The 20,296-nt window shown below is 53.1% G+C and overlaps 1 protein-coding gene across 1 annotated transcript in view; it reads left to right on the plus strand.

Annotated features, from left to right (window-relative positions):
* Positions 1-19,992, plus strand: part of HPN (hepsin) — a 22,023-nt gene extending 2,031 nt beyond the window's left edge. Inside the window, exons 3-13 of the mRNA XM_006171610.3 lie at positions 6,166-6,267; positions 6,348-6,389; positions 12,160-12,289; positions 12,362-12,484; positions 12,623-12,663; positions 12,798-12,963; positions 13,063-13,253; positions 18,743-18,838; positions 19,030-19,172; positions 19,332-19,496; positions 19,654-19,992. Coding sequence (XP_006171672.1) covers positions 6,166-6,267; positions 6,348-6,389; positions 12,160-12,289; positions 12,362-12,484; positions 12,623-12,663; positions 12,798-12,963; positions 13,063-13,253; positions 18,743-18,838; positions 19,030-19,172; positions 19,332-19,496; positions 19,654-19,692 — 1,238 coding nt within the window. The 3' untranslated portion in view covers positions 19,693-19,992. The remainder of the gene's footprint in view (positions 1-6,165; positions 6,268-6,347; positions 6,390-12,159; positions 12,290-12,361; positions 12,485-12,622; positions 12,664-12,797; positions 12,964-13,062; positions 13,254-18,742; positions 18,839-19,029; positions 19,173-19,331; positions 19,497-19,653) is intronic.
* Positions 19,993-20,296: the final 304 nt, after the last annotated feature.

Here is a 20,296-nt window from a genome sequence, read left to right on the forward strand (position 1 = left end):
CTCCTGGCCCTTTGGGCAAAAGAGCACAGAGAGGACTTTGGACTCAGCCTGGATGGATGGAAAAGGGAGAGACAGTAGAGAAGCCACCCAGGGATGACAGGGACAAGCCCTCAATGGAGTAGTCAGCACCCAAGGGCTCTCTGCAGCCCCTGGGGTGACTCCAGACAACCTGGCTCTCTTAGCCTCTCCCATATGTGGGAACCAGCTGGAAGACCCAATTAGGGATGGCCTTTCCTTCCTGCTTTCTCCCCCATCTGCTGGGGCTGACGCCTCTTCTTCCTGGAACCAGCCTAGCTGGGTTCAGTCCCAGGCAGTAGCACTTTCTAAATAAGCAGCCCTAAATAAGCAGCTTACCCTCTCTGGACCTTCATTTCCATGTCTGTAAAGTGGAGAGGGTAATAGTGCACACCTCACAGCATGGCCTGAAGATTTAAATGCGACGACAGGCAGGAAGCAGAGTATTGGCTGAAATGATGAGTGTGGATCTCTGCCCTCCTCTGGCCTCAGCGTTGGTTAGTAATTCAGTCCCCAAGCCATGCAGCCATGGTCCAGTATGAAGCCAGGCTTCCAGTGGCTCAGGAGGTGCTGTGCCCTGGCTCAGCAGGTAGATGATGGAGCTAGGTGCCTTTGGATTGATTTCTTTTTTTTTTTCTTTTGGAGAGATTTTCGCTATAGGGCGTGTGCACCCACCAGACAGACAGAGAGAGGCATTAGAGACAGAAAGAGAGAAGTCACCCCCCAGGGGGGATGGCCACGCCGCGATCCCTTCTCCTCCATTCTCCTCTCGGGATCTTGGGCACGCAAGCACACGCGCCTGGCGTGAGTTTTAAGCCACCGGGTCCAGGACACGAACCGTGGTCGACTACGTGGGAGTCCAGCGACGTAGCCATTATGCTAAGTGCTGGTTCCCTGGATTGATTCCTTTCCTGGAGCCAATGGAAGGGAGGCATCAGGGCTGGGGCCTAAGGATAAAGGAACCAGGGGAAAAAGGCAGAAAATGACGAGATGGATAGAGGTGGGTCTGGGGACAAAGAACCAATGTGGAGTAGACTCCCGCGTATTCCCAGGCTGCTCGGGGCAGTGTTGGACGGAAGCCCTGCTGTCAGGCTAGAGGCCTGGATGCAAACTCCGAGGGCTCTGATGCTGCACTTTCTTGCTTGGGTGACCCTGAGTGGCTGCACCTCCTTGGGCCTCTCCTCATTTCTTAACTGGGGATGACCATCACGGTACCTTCCTTTAACAAGGTGCAAAGATTTAGGGAAGCCGCAGGACAGGGCAGGGCCACGAGCCGGCGTGCGCTTCTGAGCCATTGCCGCAGTGGCTGGTGGCCGCCCCCGGTCTCATTTTTAAAAAACGTGTGGGCTGCTGCCAGCCTCTGTGCTACTTTTATTGCTGTTGGAAGATGCCCAAGGCGAGGTTCTTGCTGCTGCCGGAGACTTGGAATTGGAGGAGGTGGTATCTGAGTTGCAATTCAAATGATGAGTGGAAGGAGGAAGGGCGTGAGAGGAGAGCACGGCTGAATGCTGGTGGTCATACGTGGCTGGTGTGCGGTGGTGCAAAGATAGTTCTGGTATTTCCAGGCGTGAGGCTGGAAGGGGAGCTGGAGGGAGGAGGAGGTGCACAGGCTGGGCCAGGCTCTGCTGGGACTGTGTTCTGTGAGGCGCTGGCGAGTCCTGGGCAGTGCAGGGTCCGCCCACTAGATGGCGCGGGTGGTCATTCTTAGTGTCTCTTGCCTAACTTTGACAAGCTCTATGACCTTACCAGATGTTTGATAATGATCCACCTGGCTGTCTGGGAATTTGGGAAAACATAGGTTTAATCCCTAACTCTCTAAAAGCCATGTTTATATTCTAGAGAAGCTGGAAATGCTGGACCTTAAATTCTGTCTTGGGGAGGCACTAGGCACTAGGCAGAAGGTTCTAGGTAATGAAGGGACAGGTTGGAGTTGATACTTAGATAGGGTCACCAGGCTTTCATGTGGAGGGTGGCCCAGAAGGGGAGACTGAGCCCAGTGGTTAAATAGTGCTGCATCAAAGAAGGAAGGAGCGGACAGGACAGTCACCCAGGAGCCCGGCAGGCCGAGGAGCCAGAGCTGTGGGGGAGAGACAGTCCTGGGGATGAGGGCCTCTGAGACAGGGCCTGTGGGGAAGAACAGCAGGGGACCTGGTAGGTGGGAAGGAGACTCCAGGGGGAAGGTAAGGCTGGGAACAGAGAGGGGGAACAGGCCATAGGTGGATGAGACAGACTGAGGAGCAGGGAGCAGCGAGGGAGAGGAGGCCATGGCTCCTGTATGAGCTCTGGATTTCAGGGAGTGAGCAGGCTGGCAGAAACAGCACCATCAGAGAAGGAGAAGGAAAATCAAGCATGTGCAGTATCCCAGAGGCAAAAGAGGAGTAAATTTTTAAAGTGCATGCATGCATTGCTTCTGTGAGAGAGATGGAGAGAGAAGGCGGTACCCCTGACCAGGTCTTCATGCCACAGTCCACCGCCAGGCTCAGCCAGCCTGGGTCACAGGCACGCACATGGGTGTGCCTGTGTGCTGTGGGAGGGCTCAGGGCACAAACCCAGGACCTCCCCTGGGCAGGTCTAGTTGCATAACTGCTGCATCACTGCCTGGCCCAGAGGAAAGAATTTTATTCAGAGCGTTGGAGTCCTGTAAAATGAAGACCGAGACGTGGAACTATCCATTGAGTGGAACTTTAGAGACGCAGCTGGAGATGTTGCCTGTGAGAGTCTTTGCAACCCAATGCGGGGCACAGACAACTGTCCCGTGAGACGACGTGGGCAGCCAGGGAGTGCCAGAGAAGCAGGGAGCCGAGAGTCAGGGTGAAGCGGGGTTGGGAGGCCTGGCTTCCTGAGAGAGAAGGCCCCATTGCTTCCGAGGGGTCATGGGGTTGAGGTGCAGCCTCTCACACAGAATGAGTAAACGCTTCTTGTTCTGGCAATGATACACAGAGGGGATGCGTCCCCCACTGGCAACATAGGCTGGGGGTGCTTCCTGACCAGCAGAAGCACCTGTTTGCAAGGTTCTTCCTGTCCCTCAGGAGACACACGGCGGCAATGCTTCCTGCCCCACCAAGTGTGCCAGAGCCTCCAGGTCAAAGGAGTCAGGACCAGCTGAAGGCTGCAGGTTGGGGCAGATTTGGAGATGGGCCCAAGAGGCCCTCTCAAGACAGGGGTCAGCCAGCAGGGCCGGGCTGGCCTCTGAGGCAGTCTGTTCCCTCCTGCCTTGAGGGACTCTCAAAGTCTTAAGATGCCCAGAGCATGGCAGTCCCAGAAAAGTCCCAGGCCACTCCCTGCTCTGTCCCAGTGCTGGCCTGGTGCCGTGTCCACCACTCAGACTCCCCCAGACCCAGAGCCCTGGGGGTGCAGGTGCTAAGGCCAGCTGAGCCCAAGTCAGGCCCAACTAATGGCTTTGAGCAGCCTTTCCTCTTTGGTCTTCCCACAATCCCTAGCGAAAGGATTGGCATTTGATCTCTAAGACCTCTGTGGCAGGGAGGATAAACTCCCTCTTCTGCCTGGACCACCTGGCCTCCCTCGCTGGCCCTAGCCTTGGCTCCTGTCCCTGGCCCCGGCTGCATCAGCAGCCTCTCTAGCTCCAACGGGTCATGCGTATTCTTGCCTCCAGGCTGTCGCTTGGGCTGCTCCCTCTGCTCAGTGCTCTTCCTCGATGTCGCTGCACGGTTGGCGTCCTACCTTTTGGGTCTTAGCTCAAGTCTCTTATTTTTTTTTTTTTTTTTTTTTTTTAGAAGTTTTTGCTATAGGGCGCATGCGCTCGCCAGACAGACAGAGAGATAGAAAGCAAGAAATCACCCCCCAGGGGGGATGGCCACACCGCAATCCCTTCTCCTCCATTCTCCTCTCGGGATCCTGGGCATGCACGCACACGCGCCCAGCGTGAGTTTAAGCCACTGGGTCCGGGACTCGAACTGCAGTCAACTACATGGGAGTCCAGCGATATAGCCATTACGCTAACTTCTGGTCCCCTCAAGTCTCTTCTTGAGGAGGCCCTTCCTGAGCCCCCTTCAAAAGCCCCATTGTAGTCCTCAGCCTCCATTATTCTCTCCTGGCCTCGGCCACAATCTAAAAATGACCAGGCTTGTTTCCCTGTTTCCCTTGCCATGTCTCCCACTCCCATTCCACAACCATGGTGAACATGTGAGACCCTGAGAGCCATATTCATTTTTTTAAAGAATTATTTATTTCTGGGACCAGCAGTTAGCGTAATGGCTATGGACTCCCACGTAGTCGACCGCGGTTCGAGTCCTGGACCCGGCAGCTTAAATTCACGCCGGGCACGTGTGCATGCATGCCCAGGATCCTGAGAGGAGAATGGAGGAGAAGGGACTGCGGCGTGGCCATCCCCCCTGGCGGGTGATTTCTCACTTTCTGCCTCTCTGTCTGTCTGGTGAGCACACGTGCCCTATAGTAAAAACCTCTCAAAAAGAAAAAAAGAATTATTTATTTCTAATTTAAAATTTTTTAAGAATTATTTTTAAATCTGCCATAGGACACATGTGCTCACCAGAGAGAAAAAGAGAGAGAGAGAAAGAGAGAACTTGAGGAAGCATGTTGCCAGGTTCAGGACTCAAGCCGTGGTCGGCCATGTGGTTTTCCAGCACTTTGAGCACCATGCCACCTGCTGGCCCCAGCCGCCACCTGCTGGCCCCAGCCGTAGCCTTTTTTAATTGCCAGAGAGAGAGGAAACACCCCCGGTGGGTGGGGTGTGGCCACAGCATAGTTCTTTTTCCTTCATTTCTCCGTCCTCGCAGACTTGGGGCTTGCGTGCACACGTACCTGGCACATTTTTCAAGCCGCCTGAGCCAGGACTTGAACCAAAGTCAGCCATATGAGATCTGACTCCCCAGGCACAGGGCTTAACTCACTGTGCTGCAGGGACAACCCGAGAGCCATCATCTTAGCTGTCTTGTTTTGGGGTGTGTCCTGGAGCCTAGAAACGTGCCGGGTACAGAGCACCTGGACGGTAGGACTAGGACATCGGACGGTAAACAAACACGGCTCCCTTTTACCAGGGGAAATCCCGAGGCTCAGAGAGGGAAGGACAGTGTTTCGGCCCCACACGGCTCTACGGATTTAGAAAGCATCTAGTGAGCACTTGCTGTTTGCCAGGGCCTGTGGTGCAGGGAGCGGGAGTACGGCCTTGCAGCTGTACACTAGGCAGCCAGCAGCCCATCTGTGGTTTAGAACTCAGTGTCACCTCCGCCGGGCTGAGCCACGGTGGACATGCGACACGACTTCTCTGTGCCATCTAAAGGATGAGAATCCTACAGTAGGATTGAGGTGGGAACTGGAAGAGCTAATGCATTTCAGAAGTGCCGGACCCACGCTAAGCACTGATTAAGACTTCAGCTATTATTATGAATTATTTAAAAAGAAAACTTGAAAGTATTATTTTCGAAGGAGGTGCTAGGTGGACATTCATTTAATAAGTGGGGAAACAGAGGCTCACAAAGGTGTTGCCGCCTGCCCGAGGTCTCAGCTAGGAAGGGGTTAGCCCTACACTTTGAAGTGAAGCCGGCGAATTTCTAAACTGGGGTGGTCAAGGTCTGGGGGAAAATTTGATCTTGGAGCTGAGTCCTCTGAAAGGGGTCTGGCTGGGCAGCACCTTGAGCACCACGCCACCTGCTGGCCCCAGCCATAGTCAGAGGCAACGGGTTCAGAAGAGCAGAAAGAAGAGGCGGTGAGGCATTGCCAAACACCAGAGCAGCAAGCTGCCAAGAGGGCAAAGGTCAGGGGTCGCCATCCCCAGAAGGCCCGCGAACCTCTGGAAAAGTTAGCAGAGGTGAGAGATCCAAGGAGGGAACCTGAGTGATGAGAGAAGCACGAAAGCGCAGTGTCATGGGGGAGGAGACATCCCAGAAGCGCCAGGGTGGAGGCAGGCAGGGTGGAGGCAGGCAGGGTGGCAGCGGCCCAGCCATGCCCCCTTCCCAGCTGTAACCCTTGGGGAGCTGGGCACTTGGCTGTCCACGTGGCAGGGGAGGGACAGCGCTGCCAGCTGCTCGGCCCAGGGAAACCGGGTCCAGGACACAACAGGCTCAGGCATGAGAAGTTAGCCCTGGGGGCAGGGCAGAGCTGGCCCGGTGCCCAGACCCTGCTGTGACGGGGACAGGCCTGGCAGCCGCCCCAACATGGTGTCTGTTGCAGGTGGCCGGACTGCGCCGTGCTGCTCCGGACCCAAGGTGGCAGCTCTCACTGTGGGGACCCTGCTGCTCCTGACAGGCATCGGGGCGGCGTCCTGGGCCATTGGTGAGAATGGTCCCTGTGCCTCAACTTCCCCTGCCCCTGCGGCCCCCAGCCTGCCTGCCTCACCTCTACCTTCTCTGCAGTGACCGTTCTTCTCAAGAGTGATCAGGAGCCACTGTATCCAGGTGAGTAGAGTGGGCTGGGACCCTCTGGGGAGCTTAGGGGAAATCCATATGGGACAGGAGCTGAGGCGAAGTCTTTCTTGAGTGAATGAACAAATGCATGCAGAAATGCTAATAGTAATAGCGCCTTTGCGTTGAGTGTCTGCTAGGTACGGGGGATATTCTGAGCACTGCACATGTCTCACCCAGTGTTTTTCAGACTCCAAATGTGGTACCCGTTACTGCATCATGAAATTAAATTAGTGAGTTGAAAACCACATTTTCGAAAAGTATGCAATTGATTCGCTTTGAAAAGATCAGAGTATCAGCTCTGTCAGTGAGAGGGATTGTGTTCATCGCTCCTGTTGGTTTTATGCATGTGTACCCATGCAAGCCCACTGCCTTCTCACCGCAGCCCGTGAGGGTGGGGCTGTTATTCTCCCCATTTCACAGATGGAGAAACTGAGACTCAGAGTACTGCAGTGGTTTCCTTCCGATCACAGAGCTCCCAGGGGTTCCATGACAATATGAAAATGTGTTTCTTTTTTTTTAAATAATGATTTATTTAATTTTATTTATTCATTCATTTATTTTAATTTGACCAGAGAGAGTGAGAAAGCAAGCTACCAGGTCCGGTATTTGAACCGCAGTTGGGCATGTGGGAGTGTCCAGTGCCTTAACCACCATGCCACCTGCTGGTTCTGAAAATGTGTTTCTTATTATAGGACACGGTCCAAACATGTTGACGAGAGGTGGTATGAAGTCAGTAGCGTTTTCTAGCACTCCGAGGAGGTTAGCCGTTCTCATTGGCCATTGGCCCCATTTTATAGGCGTGGAAAGTGAGAACCAGAGGAGACATGCAGCTGGTCCACGAGGGGCCAGAGTGGCTCTTAGATGTGCCTGTTACAGAAGCGTCCGCGGGCACGTGCGAGTGAGTGGCTGCACAAATGACTATGTGCAGAAGCGAACCATGGGGGGAATGAGTGGTTCTTCCCCAACGCCAACTCCAAGCTGCCATTCTGTGACCTGGGGCGGCAGGAAGGAAGGGGAACTTAGGAGGTGGGGGGATGGATTTTGTGCACCCGTGAGCCTTGTCTAATTCTGTGAAGTCTTCGGTGCACACTCAGAGAAGAAATGAAAACCCAGATGTGGAAAGCCAACCTCAACATGAATACCACAGCCACCCTTTGAGGCCCTGCCTGGGCCTTAGGGTTGACAGAACGCATCATTAAATCCTCACAACAGCCCGTTTTCTTATGGGGAAAGGCCGAGTGACTTGCCCCAGGTCACAGAGCTAACAAACGGCAGGAAGAGGCTTTGAACCCAGGCGCCTGGACATAGTTGTGTAAGCAGCTATATTCTGGTTGGTCAAGAATCAGTTGGATTCATTGCTAACATGCCAGACCCTGGGTGAAGCCTTTACCCAATGGGTCTAGGACGATGAAGCTCTTGTCTTCCCAATGCTTTGCATATGGTGGCAAAGGGACCCAGAAAAGTATGCTGAGTCACTCAAGTCCACATAGAGGCTCCAAGGCTCCTAGGGTGTGGACTCTGTGTCACTCGTTTCCAGGACTGTCCCATCTCCAGTCCCCAGGACACCTCTCCCTCCATCAAATGACCCGTTCCTCCTTGCACCAAGCCTTGCCTCACCCGCTTTGTCCCACCCCACACCTGGAGGCACTGTCACTCCTGAGCTGTGACCTCACTCCAGTCCTGACCCTCTCTGAGCCTCAGTCTCCTCCTCAGTGGCATAGGGGAGAGAAAACTCCAGTGAGAATTAGATAACTGTCCTCACTCAGGCGACCCAATAAAGGTTGACTTTTGTTTTTGTTAAATAATTATTTAGTTAACTTTATGCATTATTTTTATTTTTCAGTTTGCTACATACACTTTGTTCCTTGCCCTTGGGGCTTTTATTTTGTTGAGCAAGGCCTTCCTATATGCCCTACTGTGTGTTCTTCCTCCCATCGTGGCCACCTCTGCTGGCCCTGGTAAAACCCTCCTCCTACTCATAGTTAATCATTCCCTCCTGGTGAAACCCGGGAGGACAGGAACACTGCGTTTACTGGTCAGACAGTACCTGGTGCATAGTAGGTGCTCAGAAAACCTTTGCTTATTGAGGAAGCACAAAGACAAGCTGTCAACATGAACTAGCTCAACCTGGGCCTCTGACTGGAAAGTCACGGGGCCACGGTTCGGATCCAGCTGGGGCCGAGGCCAGCATCCTTGTCCTTCAGTTACTCTTGGGCATTTCAAAAACACTAAGCAATTAGGAAACAAACAAACAAAAGCCACCCCAAAACTGTCTCCCTACCTCACTTTCCTGGGATTTTCACACCTCTAAATAGAACAACTTTGGAAAACATACTAGGTGACCCAGAACACACTTTTTGTGTTCCTTGAACTCATATAAACAAGAAATAATCATTTAAAAGTGAGAAACAGCGAGGACCATCAGTTGGTATAATAGCTATGCCGCTGGACTCCCATGTAGTCAACCGTGGTTCGAGTCCCAGACCCGGTGGCTTAAACTCATGCCGGGTGCGTGTGCGTGCGTGCCCAAGATCCCAAGAGGAGAATGGAGGAGAAGGGATTGTGGCGTGGCCATCCCCCCTGGGGAGTGATTTCTTGCTTTCTGTCTCTCTGTCTCTCTCTGTCTGGCGAGCACACGCACCCTATAGCAAAAAAACCTCTCCAAAAAAAAAAGTTTTCTTTTCTCCAACTTCCTTTACTGTAAGAATATGATACAATGTATGTACTACATATACAAAATATGCCTTAATCAACTATTCATGTTATTGGTAAGACTTCTGGACAATAATAGGTTATTAGTAGTTTTGTTTTGGGGGAGTCAGAAATTATACATAGATTTTGACTGTGTGTGGGGTTAGCACCCCAACTCCCTGCATTGGTCAAGGGTCAACTGCTGTTGTTTAACCCTCCAAAGGCTAAACCTACTATCTAGGGCAGCCTTAGGGGTTTGCGGTCACTCAGGCCCTATTTCAAATCCTTCTTCTGCCTCCCACTCACTTGGTGCTGTTAGGCAGGTCATCCAGCTCTCCACGCTTTAGCGTCCTCCTCTGGAAAACGGGGTTTATCCTTGTGACCCTTGGGACGGGGGATGTGGAAGGACTTGGTTGATGATGTGGCGGGGAACACTCATAGCATAGCTCTGGGCACACAGTAGGTTCTCAATGGGGCAAGGTTCTCCCCAGAAGTCCTGCCTTTGCTTGTCCAGACCTGTGGGGCTGCAGAAATTCCACTCAGTGGGGGTGTGATCTCACCAGGTTCCTCTGAGATGATGCAGAGCAATGATCATCAGACTCCACATTCCAGAATGTTCTCTCAGAACATGGCCTGGCAGGAGGCTTGAGAGAAAAGGTCAAAGGTTCACAGCTGGGCTTTCCGCAGACCTGCTCCCTCATCACCTTCCACATCTCTGCTGCTGTCAGCTTCGTCCTAGGGGCTCAGGTCAAACCTCTTGGCTTATTCTTGGAGCTGTTCTTCTTAGATTATGATTTCATTTCATTCTTATCATTATTGAGTTGTCTATAGGACACGTGTGCTCACCAGAGAGAGACAGACAGAGAGAACGTGAGAAAGTAAGCTACCAGGTATAGGATTTGAACCAACGTTGGCTATGTGGGAGCCCCGTACTTTTACCACCATGCCACCTGCTTGTCCCCTGGGATTGTTCTGGACCCTTCTCTTTCCTTCACATATTCATGTCATCCAGTCTCAGCCTGATCTGTCAGCTCCTCCTACAAAGTCCATCCAGAATCTAACGTACTCCTCGCCTCCACTGCTCCCACCCTGCTGCAGCTTCCTTCCCACCCTCCTGGACACCCCAGCAGCCTCCTCCCTGATCTGCTGCCCCCACAGGCTGCTCCCCACCTGTAGCCAGGGGAGGCCTGGGAGCAACTGAGCCAGGGCAGGGCCCTCCAGGCTCAGGGCCCTGCCCTGGGTGCGCCTGACACAAGTGAGAACTAAGTCCTACTGTTGGTCTATTTCCGGCTCCCTCCTCTCCCCATTCACCCTGCGGGGCCTCCTTGCTGTTCCTCAAACACTGCCCGCCCACCAGCCTTGGGATCCTTGTACCTGCAATTCCCTTGGCCTACTTTGCTGCTGTTCCCTCACATGTCTTTGTGCCTCTTTCTCACCTCCTTCGGATCTCTGTGCATACGCCACCCTTGGGGAGCCTCGCTTCCCCACGCTAGCCAGCGCTTCTGTCCTCCGACGAGCTTTGTCTGTCTCCGTGGCTCCTTCTCTGTGACACATGCTTTATTTTACTTCTTTTGTCCTATCCAGTACCCATCCCACCTACTGGGCTTTGAGCTTTGCAGGGCCAGAGGTTTGCGTGTGGTTTGGTCATTGTGTGGCGATGCGTTCATGGCCCAAAATAGAGGCTGGCATGCACGGAGCGCTTGCTGAGTATAAGCCAGTGCGCCGATGGGTGTGCCTGACTCAGGTGAGAGCAGGGCCCCGCTGACGGCCAGTGAGGGCAGATGGAAGGGCTCCAGGGAACAAATTCTCGACACGGACTGCCCGCAGCCAGTCCCAGCCATGAACAGTCTCCCGTGAGCGCTCTCTGGCCGTCCAGCATATCTCAGCTGGGCTGCGTGTCAGTTTGCAGTGCTGTGCTTGGTTGGGGGGCTTTTCTTATTGCTATCTGTCTCCCCACCCCCCATACTTCTGCTGGGTGAGCACAGAGCCCAGGACTGTCTCTGTCATTTGTGTCCCCAGCACCACCTCACACTGGACCTGGAGGGCAGGGTGGGGAGTCCATGCCCAGTTCATGTTTGTTTTCCCAGAATGCAAATGAGTGACTCCTGTACCCTCTGCTCGGAGAATTATGAATGTTAGTGTATTCTAGGCTCTGACAAGTCCTGCAAAAAAGATTGGTATTTTTTTTCTTTCTCTCACTCTCTCTCTGTCTCTCTTTTTTTAAGCTTTGCTATAGAGTACATATGCTCACCAAAGAGAGAGAGAAAGAAGGAAAGTGAGAAAGCACCCCTCAGGAGGGATGACCACACCACAATCCCTTCTCCATTGTCATCTTGGGATTTGGGGCATGCATGCACTCACACCCTGTGTGTTTCTCAAATTGCCGGGGCCAGGACTCGAACCGTACACTCAGCCACCTTAACCACCATGCCACTAGCTGGCTCATCTCTTTCTCCTTCTCTCTCTTTTTCTCTTCCTTCTCTTCCAGACTATAGGGTGTCTATTAAAATATTTTGGCAACCTAGTGTATTAGTTGAAGGTCTCCAGATACAAAAAAACAAAAGGGAACAACTAAAGAAAAGGACTAAACCAGAGGAGAAATTAACTCACCTCACCAACATTTCTGGAGGTTCTTCATGCCTGACTGTGTCAAGGGGCTTTTAAAAATTGTTATCAGAAATCTCTCGCTTTCCCTCCAGGTTAGCTGATGTCCTCCTCCTGCGGGCAAAGGTGGCCTTCAACAGATCAAGCCTTTCATGTCATTCTCTTGGGAGCTCGTTTGAAACAGCTTCCCTCTTCCCGATGTCCATGCCGTGTTTTAGACTAATGGCCCATGAGCGGCCAGCTTAGGCGTCCCTGGAAAGAGAAGCTGCCCTGGTCCCGTCAGGCCAGCCAGAGTCCCAGGGCTGTCGTCCTTGGGTCTGAGTTGAGTCATGTTATGGAATAATCACGAATGTGGGGGAGGGACTACTCTGGGGCCCTTCCTAGAACAGACCAGCAGGGAGCAGGCTGGGCATGAGCCAGGATCCTGGCTGTGGGACCCAGGCGCCCCCTGCCTGTCACCCTGCAGTGCAGGTCAGCCCAGCGGACGCGCGGCTCATGCTGTTTGACAAGACAGAAGGGACGTGGCGGCTTCTGTGTTCCTCGCGCTCCAACGCGCGAGTGGCCGGGCTCAGCTGTGAGGAGATGGGCTTCCTCAGGTACTGGGGGCCCCTCGGAGGCACGGAGCTGGGAGGGCTGGGTGGAGCAGGCCTGACCCTCGCCCTGCTCAGGGCACTGGCCCACTCGGAGCTGGACGTTCGGACAGCGGGCGCCAACAGCACGTCGGGCTTCTTCTGCGTGGACGAGGGGAGGCTGCCGCATGCCCAGAGACTGCTAGAAGTCATCTCCGTGTGGTGAGGAGGGCAGCGGTGGGTGGGCAGCACCTCAGACCCCCACGGCCCCAGGGCACCCCACACTTGCTCTTTTCTTTCCTCTGTCTTAATTGGTCTCTATATTTTGTTTCCGCTGTGTCTCCCCTGTCTCCGTCACAGTGATTGTCCCCGGGGTCGCTTCTTGGCTGCCATCTGCCAAGGTGAGACCTGGGAACTCCCCCTGGGGTCCCCAAGTGGGCTGTGTCCCCTTGGCTCCCAGGGCAGGGCCACTCCTGGCTCTGGGACCTGGGCTATGATCTAGTTTTGCCACCCCTGACCGCCCTGTCACCCACAGATTGTGGGCGCAGGAAGCTGCCTGTCGATCGCATTGTGGGGGGCCAGGACACCAGCCTGGGCAGGTGGCCGTGGCAAGTCAGTCTTCGCTACGATGGCGCACACCTCTGCGGGGGGTCCCTGCTCTCTGGAGACTGGGTGCTGACAGCTGCCCACTGTTTCCCTGAGTGAGTGTCCCCCTCATGCTGGCATGGAGGCCGGGAGGTGGAGTGGCTGGGAGGCTGCGCCCAGACAGGCCTCCACCCTGCCCTCCTCTTCCCCGGCAGGCGGAACCGGGTCCTGTCTCGATGGCGAGTGTTTGCTGGGGCTGTGGCCCAGGCCTCACCCCACGGCCTGCAGCTGGGGGTGCAGGCGGTGGTCTACCATGGGGGTTACCTTCCCTTTCGAGACCCCAACAGTGAGGAGAACAGCAACGATATCGCCTTGGTCCACCTCTCCAGTCCCCTGCCCCTCACGGGTAAGTCTGGGGACTAAGCCTTGGCGTGGGGACTCCAGAGGCCAGGAGGAAAGGACTGGGTCACAGGAAAATAAGCTTATGATCAAGTATCCATGGTAACCAGGGGACACAACCTAGGCATTAACTAGGAACAGTTGGTTCAACCACTTTGTAAAACCATCTGACAGTTCCTCGAAAAGTTATACATTTGATCCATCAAAAGTTACCATTTGACCCAACAATGCAGCCCCCAGGGTATGTACTCAAGGAAAATGAAACAGGAGCTTGAACATGGCAGTTTCTAGCAGCGTGATTCATAGTAGTTAAAAGACAAGGAACCCAAGTACGTATCATCTAACAAATGGTTAAACAAAATGTGGTATGTCCACACAATGGAATAATACTTGGCTGTAAAAAGGAATGAGTGAAGTGCTGATTCCTACAGCAGCAGGGGAGGGTCTTGAATGGAGCCAGTCCCGAAGGGCAGATGATGCCATTTCTAGGAAATGTTCGGATTAGGCAAATCTGTAGAGACAGAAGGTAGATGAATGGTAATGGCTGCCTAGGGGAGAAGGGGGGATGGGGGAGCATGGAGGTGGGTGCGAGGTTGGTAAAGGTTGCAGGTTTCTTTGTGGGTTGATGAGATATTCTTTTTTTTTTTTTTAAGAATTATTTCATTTTTAAAATTTTATTTATTTATTTATTTTAATTTGACCAGAGAGGAACACACACAGAGAGAGACAGAGAGAGAGACAGAGAGAGAGAGGGGAAAGTGAGAAAGCAAGCTGCCAGGTCCGGGACTCGAACCTGTTCATGTGGGAGTCGAGCTCCCTTAACTGCCACGCCACCTGCTGGCCCTGAGGAAATGTTCTAAGATATGTTCTACAATAATTATTGTATGCATGGTGGCGGTTGCATGTGCTGGTGATATACTAGGAACCATTTGCTTGTTTTGTTTTTGTTTTTTTGTTTTTTTTTTTATATGTTATTGCCATAAGTCATATATGCTCTCCAGAGAGAAAAAGACAGTATTGCCATACGTCATATATGCTCTCCAGAGAGAAAAAGACAGAGACAGTGAGAGGGAAAGTGAGAAATCACTCCCCAGGGGGATGACCACACCACAATCCCTTCTTCTCCATTCTCCTCCCAGGATTTTGGGCACTCATGCTTATGTACCCACTGTGATTTTCTTTTGTTTTGAAGAGGTTTTTGCTATAGGGCGTGTGTGTTCGCCAGACAGACAGAGAGAGACAGAGAGACAGAAAGCGAGAAATCACCCTCCAGGGGGGATGGCCATGCCGCAATCCCTTCTCCTCCATTCTCCTCTCGGGATCTTGGGCACGCACGCACACGCACCCCGCGTGACTTTAAGCTACTGGGTCCGGTACTCGAGCCGCAGTTGACGACATGGGAGTCCAGCAACATAGCCATTATGCTAACTGCTGGTCCCTCCACTGTGATTTTCAAGCCACTGGGTTTGAAACTTGAACCGTGTTCTGCCATGTGAGAGTCCAGGACTGTCACTATCATGTCACATGCGGGCTCCTACTTGTATGGTATGTGAATTACAGCTCAATGAAACTGTTAGCAAAAAAAATAATGAAATTAATAAATATATTTGAATGGGGCCAGTCCCATGCCCCCATGCTTAAGGGAGACAGATCCCACATAGCTGGCCACTGTTCGAATCCTGGCCCAGGCAGCTCTATTTTTTTTTAATTTCATTTAAAATTTCCTTTTCTTTAAGATTTACTTATTTTTAATTCAATTTATTATTCTTCTTCAATTTGACCAGAGAATGACAGACAGAGAGAAAGGGAGAGTGAGAAAGCAAGCCACCAGGTCCGGGATTTGAACCGTGGTTGGCCATGTGGAAGTCCAGTGCCTTAACCACTATGCCACCTGCTCGCCCCTCATTTTAAATTTTCTATAGGGTATGTATACTTACTGGAGAGAGACAGAGAGTGAGAAGGAGGGAAAATGAGAAAGCTCCCCTAAGGGGGGATGGCCATACCACAGTCTCTTCTTCTGTATTCTCCTCTTGCGATTTTGGCCTTGCATGCACACACCCCTGGCATGGTTTTCACGCCACTGGGCCCAGGACCCAAACCGTGCAGTCAGTCATGTGAGATCCAGCTGCCTTCGCCACCACAGAACCCGCTGCCCTCTGGCCCTGGCAGCTTTAAAAATATGCTGGACACGTGTGCCCCAAATCCCAACAGGAGGAGAGATGGAGACGGGATTGCAGTGTGACCACCTCCTACGGGGAATGCTTTTTTCTTCTCTCTCTGGAAAGCGCATATGCCCTCTGGCACTTAAACCAAAAAGAAGAAAAATATATGAATGAATCAGGAAGTTAGGAGCTATGCCCTCTGCAGTTCTCGGGAACATTTCCTTGGTTTCAATGAGAAAGACTCACATGGGTGCTGGTGTGTCCTTAACTTTTCTCTCTCAGGCTCCTCTCCTCTTTGGTTAAGAGTAGGCCTTGGGCTTCAGCTTTGAACAGGCCCTAGTGTAGAACGGTAAGAATAATGGTGATGCTGTGGGCCAGCAGGTGGCGTGGAGGTGAAGGTGGCTGGAGTCCACATGGTTGATGCATGGTTCAAGTCCTGGACTTGGCAGCTTGCATATCATGCCAGGCACATGTGCACACATGCCCAAAATCCTGAGAGGAAAATAGAGGAGAAGATGGGACCAGCAGTTAGCGTAATGGCTATGTCGCTGGATTCCCACGTAGTCAACTGCGGTTCACGTCCCGGACCCCGTGGCTTAAACTCACACCGGGCGCATGTGCATGCATGCCCAAGATCCCGAGAGGAGAATGGAGGAGAAGGGATTGCGGCGTGACCATCCCCCCTGGGGGGTGATTTTTCGCTTTCTGTCTCTCTGTCTCTCTCTGTCTGTCTGGTGAGCGCACATGCCCTATAGTAAAAACCTCTCAAAAAAAAAAAAAAAGAAAGAAAGAAAAAGAAAATGGAGGAGAAGAGACTGGGGCGTGGCCATCCCCCAAGAAGGTGCTTTCTCACTCCCCCACCCCCTTTCTCTCTCTCTGCCGAGCACACACACCCACAGTGAACTAAAAGAAGAATGACTATGATGATAGTAGTGAAGTCGTAGCAGTGATGACGGTGACAGTACGCGAGGAATGTTAGTAATGCACACCAACACTCGCTCCACACGTCCTGCGTGCCAGGCCGGGGTCTAAGTGTGTCACACACACAAACACATTTAGTTCCCAGGGCAGCCCTGTGGGGGTGGCTTCTCAATACTGCCCCCAATTCTCAGTGCTGGCAAATGGCAAAGGGGTGAGTCGTGGCCCGCGGGCACTGGAACCTGTGATGGTAGCACTCCGGCTATGCCGCCGGGGGTTCGGTACCATTCGTGGATTGCGTTCCATTCTGCATTTTCTTCTCCATGATCTGTAGAAGTAGTTTTCCACTTAAGGGAGAGGTATATATATATATATTTTTTTTTTTTTTGAGAGGTTTTTATTATAGGGCACGTACACTTGCCAGAAAGACAGAGAGACAGAAAGGGAGACATCACCCCCTGGGGGTATGGCCATGCCGCAATCCCTTCTCCTCCATTCTCCTCTCGCGTCCGGCGTGAGTTTAAGCCACTGGGTCCGGGACTCGAACCGCGGTCAACTACATGGGAGTCCAGCAACATAGTCATTACGCTAACTGCTGGTCCCAGGAGCGGTATACATTTTTATTTCAAACTAAACAAACCCCTTTTGGTGAAAAAGAGAGAGGGAGTTATAATCATGGTAGTAAGGAAGTGTCCATGGGGTCACGTGTAGGTGGGGAAGGACTCAGGCTGACTCGGCTGGGGGTAACGGCGTGGGCTTTGGAGTCAGCTTCTGGTACTGCACTTGCCGGCTCTGAGATCTGGGGCGTGTGACTTCTCACGGTGCCTCAGTTTTCCTCATTTGTAAAATGACTGCCTAGGGTTGTTGAGACCATTGAAAAAGTCAATATAACTAAAGAACTTAGAACAAGACCAGCACAGGAGCCAACAGCTGGCATGGCGATCAAGGCACTGCACTCCCACGTGGCCAACCACAGTTGGAGTCCTGGACCCAGTGGCTTGAAAAATCACACTGGGCACGTGTGCGTGCTTGCGTAAACTCCCAAGAGGAGAGGAGAATGGTGGAGATGACAGCACACCACCCCCCTGAGGGACTGAGTTCTCCCTTCCCCTCTCACTGTCTCTCTGGTGAGTGCACGCTCCCTGTGGCAAACACCTCAGGAAAACAACAGAAAGGAAAGTCCCGGCAGCGCGGATCCTGGGTGTGTGTTAGTTACTGCCGTCGTTTGGTTTATTACTGTGACTGGTTCTATGAGCCTTTCCCGTTGGCCAGGCATGCTCTCGGTGCTTCTCCAGGCTACTACAACCTCCGGGGAAAGCAAGTGTTATTTTCCACTCTCCAGCTGGGAGCTCTGGGACCAGACAGGTAGTCACCTACTGGTAGCAGTCAGGGCTACCAGGACCACGCATGCGCCTTGTCCTGAACAAGGATCGGGCCATGTCTCAGTGTAGCTCTGTGTATGTGTTTATTTTTAGTTTTTTCGATAGGGCACATGTGCTCACTGGAGAGAGAAAGAGACAGAAATCACCCCTCCCGGGGGGTGGCCACACTGCAGTCCCTTCTCCTGCATACTCCTCTTGTGATTTCGGGTACACTCGTACACGTGCCCAGCGTGATTTTCAAGCTGCCAAGTTTGGGACTCGAACTGCTCAACTGGCCATGTGGGCTCCAGCTGCCTTAACCTTGATGCCACCTGCTGGTTCTAGACCTGTGTATTTATTATGCTTTTCTTTTCTTTTTCTTTCTTTTTTTTTTTTTTTTGAGAGTTTTTTTTTTTGCTTTTGGGCGCGTGCACTCACTAGACAGCAGAGAGACAGAAAGCGAGAAATCACCCCCCAGGGGGGATGGTCACGCCGCAATCCTTTCTCCATTTTCCTCTCGGGATCTTGGGCATGCATGCACAGGCGTCCGGCGTGAGTTTTAAGCCACCGGGTCCGGGACACGAACTGCTGTCGACCATGTGGGAGTCCAGCGACATAGCCATTACGCTAACTGCTGGTCCCATATTATGCTTTTCTTATCAATGGGAGCCAAATGTCTCAAGATTGGGATATTTTTTCCATTTATCTCAAAGGTGCCCTCTAGTCTGGGGGAAACTCCATGGCCCAGGTGGTGAATAGAGACTGGGGAATTGGCTCCCCAGTGACTTTAGGAAACTTTGGACAAGTTCCTTGGCCTTATTTCCCCCTCTGTACAGTGGGGTACTAGTAGTCCACCCCTTCCTGACCGATGGGAGGCTCCAGGAGATGATGCAGGCTGTCCTAGTGCACAGTGAGCGCTCAGTAGATGGCAGGTGCTCTGTGGTTGTATGAAGGACCAAGGGGAGGGCGTGCTGGGCGGTGGAGGCCTCTGGGCTGAGGTCTGTGCCAGCTCGGGCGGGCCGGCAGGGGCTGGAGCAGCATGGTCTCTCTCACAGAGTACATCCAGCCCGTGTGCCTCCCGGCGGCCGGCCAGGCCCCGGTGGACGGCAAGATCTGTACGGTGACCGGCTGGGGCAACACGCAGTACTACGGTGAGTCCCGCCCTCTGCCTGCGGCACCCTCACTGGGGAGACACCGAACTGGGCTGGCGAAGGGCAGCCTGGCTGGTTGAATGGCTCTCGGTGCTGGGCTATAGGGGCACTGAGGGGTCTGGGATGGGCAACTGGGGGAAAGGGGTGTGCCTGCTCCCCAGCTCTGGCCAGCCTTGCCTGCACACCCCCAGGACAACAGGCTGGGGTACTCCAGGAGGCCCGAGTCCCCATAATCAGCAACGATGTCTGCAATGGCCCCGACTTCTACGGGAACCAGATCAAACCCAAGATGTTCTGTGCTGGCTACCCTGAGGGTGGCATTGATGCCTGTCAGGTGAGGGACCGTGCTGAGGCAGCCCCAGAGATGGGCGGTGGGTGGTCGGATTCCTTATTGCAGGACCGGCAGGCTCTGTGACCACAGCCATGGCCACCATAAGGCGGCTCCTGGCCAGCCATCTTGACCGCCAGCCAAGCTCCCCTCTTGCCCTGCCAGGGTGACAGCGGGGGTCCCTTCGTGTGTGAGGACAGCATCTCTCGGACGTCACGTTGGCGGCTGTGTGGCATCGTAAGCTGGGGCACGGGCTGTGCCCTCGCCCAGAAGCCAGGCGTCTACACCAAAGTCAGTGACTTCCGGGAGTGGATCTTCCAGGCCATAAAGGTGAAAGCTGGGCCCAGATGGGAGCCGGGATGGGGGAAAAGGGAGGCGGAGATTTTAGGAAACCCACGCCAGACCTTGCAGAGGACAGGAGAGCCTAACTGTGGGACTTGGAGGGGAGCCTCTCAGACCTCGCAAGTCCCCAGTTGTCTTTCCCCAGACTCACTCCGAAGCCAGCGGCATGGTGATCCAGCTCTGACCTGTGGCTTCTCACTGCGCACACCTCCGGGGCCCGAATTGACCTATGTGGCTCAGCCTCGCATGGTGGGATCCGCGCTGGGCCTGGGATGGAACAGTCTTCTTGGGCCCAGTCCACAGGTCCAAAGATCCCCTCCCTCCAAGGTCATCTGTTCCATAGTGGCGGGCCCACTCAGCCCTGGGACCACCTGAGCCTCACCCTCCCAACCCTCATGTAAATATTGTTCTGCCGTCTGGGGAATCCCGTCTCGGTGCTCCTGATGACAGATGCTCTTTAAATAATAAAGATGGTTTTGATTAATGTGGCCTCTGAGTTTGCAAATGTCGGCAGCAATGAGGACATTTTGGCAAGAGGAAAGAGAAGAATTAGGATCTGGCACACATTCGGTAAACAGTGTGATTCCCTACTCCCACTGACTTAAGAGCAAAGGGTTCCATTGGTTCACTTATTTGGAAATGCACTGGAGCATGCCAGCTTCAGGTACTGCTGGATCCAGTTGCTCTGTAAAATATGCTTTACTGGGGCCCAGGGGTGGCATAGTGGTGAAGGCTCTGGACTCCCACGTGGTCAACCACAGTTCAAGTCTCAGACCCAGCAACTTGAA

This window comes from Tupaia chinensis, unplaced genomic scaffold (assembly GCF_000334495.1).
Source record: "Tupaia chinensis unplaced genomic scaffold, TupChi_1.0 Scaffold149922_1, whole genome shotgun sequence".
Lineage (NCBI taxonomy): Eukaryota > Metazoa > Chordata > Mammalia > Scandentia > Tupaiidae > Tupaia > Tupaia belangeri.